This window comes from Cyprinus carpio, chromosome B4 (genome assembly GCF_018340385.1).
Source record: "Cyprinus carpio isolate SPL01 chromosome B4, ASM1834038v1, whole genome shotgun sequence".
NCBI classification, from domain to species: domain Eukaryota; kingdom Metazoa; phylum Chordata; class Actinopteri; order Cypriniformes; family Cyprinidae; genus Cyprinus; species Cyprinus carpio.
The window spans coordinates 19799159-19808191 of record NC_056600.1 but is presented as its reverse complement, the minus strand read 5'-3'; the positions used below and the strand labels follow the sequence as shown (position 1 = coordinate 19808191).

At 37.7% G+C, this 9033-nt stretch overlaps 1 protein-coding gene across 1 annotated transcript; it reads left to right on the top strand.

The window, feature by feature from the left end:
• Positions 1-684: 684 nt before the first annotated feature.
• Positions 685-1909, top strand: LOC109058116. Its single transcript, XM_042722646.1, has 3 exons — positions 685-697; positions 870-1152; positions 1238-1909. Exons 2-3 carry the CDS (start codon positions 943-945, stop codon positions 1907-1909), a joined length of 882 nt encoding a protein of 293 aa, XP_042578580.1. The 5' UTR covers positions 685-697; positions 870-942.
• Positions 1910-9033: the final 7124 nt, after the last annotated feature.

Sequence of the window (9033 nt, the reverse complement as noted above, 5' to 3'; positions counted from 1 at the left end):
TCTCATTTCTAAAGGTTTGAATTATACTTGCACAGGACTCTCAGTCCAGCCTCTCTCATTGTTACAGTTTTTCTCATTTGCTAAGACACACTAAATGAAACTGGGATCCGCTTGATCTTCATCATCACATTATTAGCACAGCAGAAGTCTTCTCTTGCAAATGTTTTAACACTTTTTCATTTGTTTCACACATTTTTCACACCCTTTTTCAAAACAGTTACCACAGATCTCATTGAAAGACCCCAAACTCTATTGGATTCACTGTGTTTGAACAAAAGAAAAAAATCTATTCACAGCTGATAGAAACTACTTGCATAATTATAAATCTCTATGCACCTGTGTGAAACTCATTTGCACAACTCTTCAATCAGCAATCAGTCCTCATCCATCTATAAAAGATGCCACCTCTGTGTTGCTATTTGCAAGCATGGATCAAAGAGGCCATAGGCACGGAAGGAGAGTAAGAGGCCATGGCAGAGGGGCCCGAGGAAGAGGAGTTTGTATGCGTGTGTGGAGGAGCTGCAGCAGCAAGAGGACAAAATCGAGCTCAAGTTTCAAATGAAATTCGGGCAACAATTATTGACCATGTCATCAATCATGGCTTGTCCTTTAGAAAGGCTGGACAAAGGGGTCCAGCCCATTCTGAGTCGGAGCACTGTGGGCATCTATTGTCAGGCTTTTTTCGGAATGAGAACAGGTAATTCACAGTGTTACTGTAATGTATACCACTGTGTATTTCAGCTTTACTGTATTGCCCTGTTAGCAGAACAAACTGTGTCTACAGTAATGCAGATGTTTTATCAATCCCATTTATGTGACTTTCATACAGTAATGTCAATTCTGACATGCTTTTTGCTTTTACTTTATAGAATCCACACATTGCCACACACTGGTGGCAGAGGAAAGATATTTAGTATTGAACAGGAGTCTGCCATTGTAGATATGGTAGTGGCAAACAATGCAATCAGACTGCGTGAAATCCAGGCAGCAGTAATTGCAGATCAGGGAGCATTTAGGAATATAAACAGTGTGAGTTTGGCAACTATAGATCGAGTCCTTAAACGAAACCATGTCAGAATGAAGCAGCTGTACAGAGTTCCATTTCAAAGAAACTCTGACATCGTAAAGGAGGCACGATTCCAGTATGTGCAGGTACAGATTTTTTTTGTAATACCTTGTTTACCATAGTTACATGCGACTGGAATAATTTTCTTTATGAATTTGCTCTTTCTCTTAGAGAATAATGGAGCTTGAAGCTGAAGGGGCACATCACAAATTCATTTTTGTGGATGAAGCCGGCTTCAACCTCTGTAAAGTGAGGCGACGCGGGAGGAACATCATTGGGCAGAGGGCCACTGTCACAGTGCCAGGTCAGAGGGGTGCCAATATCACCATGTGTGCTGCCATCTCCAATGATGGAGTCCTTTGCCACATACCAACTATTGGCCCATACAATACAGAACGCCTCATCACATTTCTTGATGCATTGAAAGACTTACTGATTCCACCCGAAGAGAGAGGGCTGTTGAGGCCTGGCATGACTCTGTATGTCATAATTTGGGACAATGTGGCTTTCCACCACTCTCGCCTTGTGAATGAATGGTTTGCAGCACAGCCTCGTATTATGATACAATTCCTCCCTGCATACTTGCCTTTTCTGAACCCAATCGAGGAGTTCTTCTCTGCTTGGAGGTGGAAGGTGTATGATCACCGGCCATATGAGCAGATGCCCCTCCTGGAGGCAATGAATGCTGGTTGCCTGACAATAGGTGCAGAGGACTGCCAGGGATGGATACGCCATGCAAGGAGGTATTTCCCTCGGTGCATTGCAGGGAAAACATTCAATGCGACGTTGATGAGAACCTGTGGCATAATCGTCAAGAACGAATGGACTAAATGTGAAAGATAAAATGTATATATCTTTCTTTTTTTTTTTTTTTTTTTTTTTTTTTTTTAAAAAGCTATTTCCACCCATAAGTTTCCTTTGGTAGCTTTTTTTTTTTTCCAGTATCCATTTGAGTTTGTAAAGTATCATGTTTCATATTGATGGCTGCATTTTGTATTTTGTTGTCCATTGTGTAATGATTGATTGAAAGAATAAATTAATTTGACCACAAGTTGTGGTGTTTGATGGAAATATTTGCTTATGTTGCATGTTTTTAATGTTTTGTGAGTGTTAGAGCATTTTGCTAACAAAATGAGTCATTTTGGCCATTGAGCTTCAGTTTTATCCTGTGTGTTAACGGTTTTGAAAATGTGATGTCAGAGTGGGCAAATGTATTTAAACAATCGAGAAAAACTGTAAACCATGGTTTATCACATGATCGACTACTGTAGCCCTAATCTCATTTGAGACCACTCTTCTTGTTCCTTGTCCTCCTCCATTTCTGACTTGTCCTCTTCCTCCCCTTGCTCCCCTTCCAACTCCTCTTAGTCGAACTCGTCCTCTGGCTCTCCCTCCAACTCCTCTTACTCTGTCTGCATTGTTTTGCATCCATTGTCCAAAAGCTATTACTTGACCTTTAGCCTATTTATAGGCCACTACTAAAGTTATGATTGGTTGTTGTTAAGTAAAGCAACAAGTGTTTGCACATGTGAGGAGTTAGTGTGAGGCACTGATGAATTAGTGTGGCATTTTGATTGGTTGTGTTTATAAAAGGAAATCAAGAAACTTCCTGTCAGATTTTTGTGTGTTGCATAGAAACTTGTGTGTTGTGTTTTGGCAAAAATTGTTTAATGAAATTGAAAACTGAGTAAAAGGCCAAAAATTAGTGTATGGTTTTGCAGATTTAGTGTGTGGTTCTGGTGTTTGAGTGTCAGGTTTTAGAAATTGTGTGACAAGTAATAATTTTGTGTGTAAGCAGTTGAAAAAAACTGTAAATGTCATTTTAAGTATATTTCTGAGAAGTACATAAAGCCCATTTCTGAGAAGTACATAAAAAGTAAACTAAAAGCATACTTTCCTATTTTTAGTTTAAAAGAAGTATACTAATAGCACACTTGAATAAACTTCTTTTTCGTAAGGGAGGGCCTTAGTCCAACAGGTAGCTGAAATTGTCCACCCACTGGAAAAAAATTAAATTTATTTTCCGTATGCAAAAGTGATAAAGTGACAAAAGTGCAAAGTGTCTTAAAAACAAACCAGACCGTAAGTTTTAGCCCATGCTTTCTTCAGTGTTCATGAGGCAAAAAAGCAACAACACACTTATATAGGCACAATTGCAAATTGTTCACAGCTGATCTTAGATTTGTGTGTGTTACATAGACAATTGTGTGTTGTGCTTTGCAAAAAGTGTTTTATGAATTTGAAAACTGAGTCAAAGGCAGAGAATTAGTATATGTTTTTGCAGATTTGGTGTGTGGTTCTGGTGTTGTCACTTACATGTCACTTATGTACTTATCATGATTTGTCGCTAAGATGTCTGGAGAGCTGATTAGTTGACATTTCACTTGCATTGCTGGGTCAGTCTGTATATCTATGCAAATATTAATTTTCATATTTATTTGCACAGCGCTTTTCACAATACATATCGTTTCACTGCAGCTTTACAGAACATGCATGTATATTGCAATGCTAAATTAATGCTAGTAAACTAATCACTACATGCCATTATTTCGTATTTCATTCGTTTTAAAATGTGTGCTCAGTTTGGTCAAGTTTATTGCTGTGGGACAGTGTGAGAAAAGGATTTGAATGCTCTATCTGAGCCATCATGTGGTCACAACTAAACAAGATGAATGCAATTCAATGCTGGCTACCATGTTTCACATAAATCTGTATTAGTTTTTTTAAGATAAAAGTATAGCCTATCAACCCTCACAATACTCAAAAACTTTGGTTTTAATTTCCCATTCGCTTTATTCATGTCATAAATAGTAGACACTCAAGTACTATAGAAACATATTAGCTGAGCTCCCACACTTTTTTTTCATTGCAATATTAAGATGCAAATTATATTTTCTGAAAGGTATGATGTCCCTTTCCTAAAAAAGGTTATTTGTTTGACTTCATATTATAAATATGTAAAATATTTTATGTAAGCCATGTGCTTTTAAAGAAACTCATGCAATTTGCACATTTATTTATTTATTTATTTTCTTATTTGGTGAAAACTGTGATATTTGGATGCAGTTTTTTGTGTGCATGTTATTGCCCCAACACCTAGCTATTGAGAACACTGGATTGTATAGATATGATTGAATTATTATTTAAAATATTATTTTAAAATATCAAAATGGGTGGACCAGCATATGACAGGGTATACAAAAGAATGTATAGCAGCTTGGCACTGTGCTTGCCATGAGGTCTTGTCTGTGACCAGCTTTTCAAGGTCATGCAGGTCCATATTGCACAGTTTCAGATTGGATTTGAGGCCATCCTTGTAACGTTTGAATTGACCTCCTTGGGATCTTGTACTGCTCTGGAGCTGCCCATAGAAAACCTGCTTTGGCAAGTGCAGATCTAACATGTGTACAATGTGTCCAGCCCAGCGGAACTGAGCAGCAACCAGGAAGCCCTCAATACCAATAATGCTACAGGTCTGGAGTACCTCAGTGTTTGGGACTTTGGCCTGCCATTTTACATGTGCAATACGATGGAGACAACGCATGTGGTACTGATCAAGTTTGGCAATCTGCCGACGATATATGGTCCAAGTCTCAGATCCATACAAGAGAACTATGAGGATGACTGCCTTATACACTACAACTTAGTTTCCAACCGAATGCTGTGCTCATCCCTTATTCTCTTGGACAATTGACCGAAGGCAGTGCTGGCTTTTGCGATACGAGCACTAATGTCACAGTCCACTGTGGTATCAGCTGCGAGAATGCTACAGAGATAGACAGAACTTGTCAACCGCTGTAAGAACTGTGTCACCTGCAGTAACACACCCATATATATGCATACACACACACACACACACACACACACACACACACACACACACACATATATATATATATATATATATATATATATATATATATATATATATATGTTTTTTTTTTTTTTTTTTTTTTTAAGCAATCCAAACATTCAACTACAGTATTAACTGTGCAAGCATCTTGGTATAATATGCCTCTCATGTGTATTAATTAAAAAACTCTGTTTATAGGCCCCCTAACCTAAAGCAAGATTAATTATCTAGGCCTGCATCATGATTTTATTTCATCTTTGCAAAATAATTAGGGATAATTAGGGGTAATACATTTAAAATCTCATAGTGGGATTGTTTGAAATCGACTTGTGTACTCCAAAGCTACTGCCTAAGAAATATCTTTTTAACATACTCTGAAAAAAATGCCAGCCAAAGTGAATACCCAAGTGATGAAGTCTATTTTTGTTAGATGAAATACAGGGTCCAGTCTGTCAAATGAAAATGCAGAGAATACAAAGACAGGAGTAAAAATAATTGCCAAAAGGGTTATTATGCAAATAGTTCAAACCAGTACTGCATCGAACAGAAATTCATCTAAATGCCTTTATGCCCCATTGGTGCCGTAACCAACCAAGTGCATAAAATGTTTTGAAAGGTCAAGTGTTCTTGAACAGCATTCATATAATTGTTGTTTACAATAATTTATGACCCCATTATAGTTCTTCCCTTGTGTAGAAATCACATGTCTTCAGTGGGATTTTGCCTTCATAACTATGAGCACACTTATGATTTCATCAAGTAAAATTTTTATGTCTGTTTACAAAGTTAACACTATTCCACACCCCAAGCATGGAAAAAATCTGTTAGTTTTACCAAATCAGAATGATTTTAAAATGAAGTTTTTGTCAGCCAGTTTTGTTCACGAACTGTATCTTATTGTACATACACAGACACACACCCACATACAGTGGCTTAAACAGGTTGTCATGCATGGTAAAGATCATTCATATTGACATATTTACCTGGCTGGTTTCTCACATCCCCATTGCTTTGTAAGTGTGAGAATGTCCATTTGCTATCCAGCAATCAAACATGACCCTAAAGGTGACAACAAGGACAACCACGATGGATTACCTGTCATTTTGCTTACATAACTAAATCATGTCCTAAGAAGATGTATTGCGCTGCAAAGCATGGTAGACAAGCTCTGTGGATATTAATTTACGACTTGATTCATATATTTTAACAATCGAATGCATGTGGCAGAATGTGGATTAGGTTTAATTTAGATGTATTACTATTAAAGGAAGCTGGCAATACAGAGGAAAGAAGCAAAGATCTAGGCCCGTATTTATCAAGCTTCTCAAAGTCCCATTTTAGTCTTAAATGCTGAGAATTCATTAAATTTACTCCTACTTTCAAACTTTAGTATAAAGCAAGTTATCAAATGTCTTAAAGCTAAGAATCATTCTTACTCCTATTTAATTCAGCTTGAGAGGTCTCTCAAGTGGTTAGGAGTTGCCAGTAGGGGCCTGTGATGGCACTAAGGAGACAGAGACGTGTGCAAATCTCTCAGTAGAGGAAGAATGTTCTTGAAATGTTTGACGATAAGCTGTTAATCAAACACTTACATTTCCTCAGTTATTCAAACAGAAAACAAGCAAAGACGATTTACATTACCTAAGAACATCATAACTGACTTCGGTCTACTGTGAGTATCATCTGCTCTCTAAAAACACTCCTGTTATATTCAGTGAAGCTACCTACAATGTATCATGAATAAATTGCTTAACCCTTATTTACACTGCACATGTCTGTGGCGCGTTATGGCTCCGACACGGCCACCGAAGCTGATCACGGCTACTCACCAGCCAGACCACGGCATGTTTCCTCGCTACATCACTAAAGATAGGCATCTATATTGTTGACAGATAATAAAAATAATAATCATCTTGCCATCGTCAAAGAAATCAGCAACAGCCGATATCTCTGACTATCGTCGATACACGACACTATCATCTACCGCCACAACCCTAAATTAAAGGTTGTGATGATGATTCATTTCCTCACCATAATACTCATAATTCTCTTGAAAATTCTTTATTGTAAAAATGTGTGTTGAATGTAAACTCATTTTAAGAATTGAACCATTTAATGTGAATTTATCTGAGAATATTCTTAAATAATCTATTCAGTGATTGGTCCATGCATATTGCGTCATCCAAAATCCTGTTTGTGGCAAAGCAAAGTGTCGTGAATCAACTCTAAGACTGACACTTAAGATTTAGTCCTACACTTCGCTTAAATTACGACCGAGATGCTTGATAAATAACTTTTAAGTGTAGGTCTGAGCCAAGAATTTATTAACAAGTCAGTTCTTAGTCAAGTCACCTTTATTTACGTGTAAAATGCTTTTAACAATACAGATTGTGTTAAAGCACTTTACAGTATTAAATAGGAAAATAGTGTGTCAATAATGCAAAATTACAATAGTAAACAATCAATTTTCAGTTAAAGGCAGTTCATCATTGAATTCAGTGATGTCATCATCCAGCTCAGTTCAGTTTAAATAGTATCTGTGCAATCAAGTCAATGATATCGCTGGAAATGAAGCAAGCTCTAAGCAAGCCAGAGGCAACAGCGGCAAGGAACCAAAATTCCATTGGTGACAGAATTGAGAAAAAAACCTTGGTAGAAACCAGGCTCAGTCAGGGGCCAGTTCTCCTTTGGCCAGACGAAACCAGCAGTTCAATTCCAGGCTGCAGCAAAGTCACATTGTGCAGAGGACTCAACTGCTTCCTGTGGTCTTGTCCCGGTTGCCGTCTGAGACAAGGTCTTTACAGGGTATCTAGTTTTCCTGGTCTCCGCTGACTTTCGGGGCTGTAGAGGTCCTCTCTAGGTGCAGATCCACCAACCATCTGGCCTGGATATGTACTGGATCCGGTGGCTGCGGTGACTTCAGAATAAGAGATAATCAGACTAATATTAGCGTAGATGCCATTCTTCTATCGATGTAGCAAGTACTTCGGGTGTTATGGGAAGTGTTCCCGGTTCCAGTTGACCTAATTAATGCAGCCTAAAAATCCCTTAATGGATTTGAATATTAAAAATGTGTTAGTGTGTTATGTTTAAGCCAGGTTAAAGAGATGGTTCTTTAATCTAGATGTAAACTGACAGAGTGTGTCTGCCTCCCGAAAAATATTAGGTAGGTTATTCCAGAGTTTGGGCACTAAATAGGAAATTTAGCAGCGTTCTTGAAAGTAATTCTCAGAGGTTGATAAATATGGTTCCTGGTTCACATCAACATTTTCTGCTTTGGTGTAGGACTAACTTCTATCGTATAGTAGGAGTGAATTTTGGAGGAAATGAAAAGTTTAATAAACAAAACCTTAGGAATATTAATATATAACAACATTTATCACAACCTTATTCACAAATTTAGTGGTATGCCAGTAGACAATAGTATCTTGTATCGACGATAGCCAGAGATATCACCTGTTGCTGATTTCTTTGATAACAGCAAGGCGATTATTATTATTATTATTATTATTTTCCATCAAAAATAAAGGCGCATGTCTTTAGTGATGCAGCGCGAAGAGCTGCTTCAGAAACTTGCCGTGGCCCAGCTGGTGAGTAGCCGTGATCAGCTCCGGTGGCCGTGTCAGAGCCGTAACGCACCGCAGATATATGTAGTTTAAATAAGGGGTAAGAGATTTATTCATGATATAGTTTAGATAGCTTCAGTGTTTTTAAAGATCTCTGTACTGGCACAGTAAAGCATTTTATTGTTTGTTTTGTTTGTTTTTACCTGGAAATTAAAAACCTACTGTATAATAGCACCTTACATGTGTTATGAAGAACCCATCCATGCTATAAAAAGACTGCTTAATAATGTTATGAGTATTAAATGCATAAAGATATTTGTAGGTCTTTACACATACAGTATAAAGATGAAAGAAGAAATGTACTAATAACTATGCTGTCTACTGAGAGCTACTCCTGATGAACCAGAGAGCTGACATTTAAAATGGAATAACTTGTTGAAACAAGTATGCATAACAGAGCTCCCAGTGAACTCAGAAGTGTCTCCACTGGTGTGCATGACTTCTTTGGTTTAATACACCTCGTTCTTCTCTTGTTCTTTAGTCAGGCA

Excerpts from the sequence above, each read along its gene's own strand:
- LOC109058116 (XM_042722646.1), top strand. The coding sequence starts at position 943 with ATGGTAGTGGCAAACAATGCAATCAGACTGCGTGAAATCCAGGCAGCA. Across the intron at positions 1,153-1,237 it reads CACGATTCCAGTATGTGCAG|AGAATAATGGAGCTTGAAGC; the intron begins GTACAGATTTTT and ends TCTTTCTCTTAG.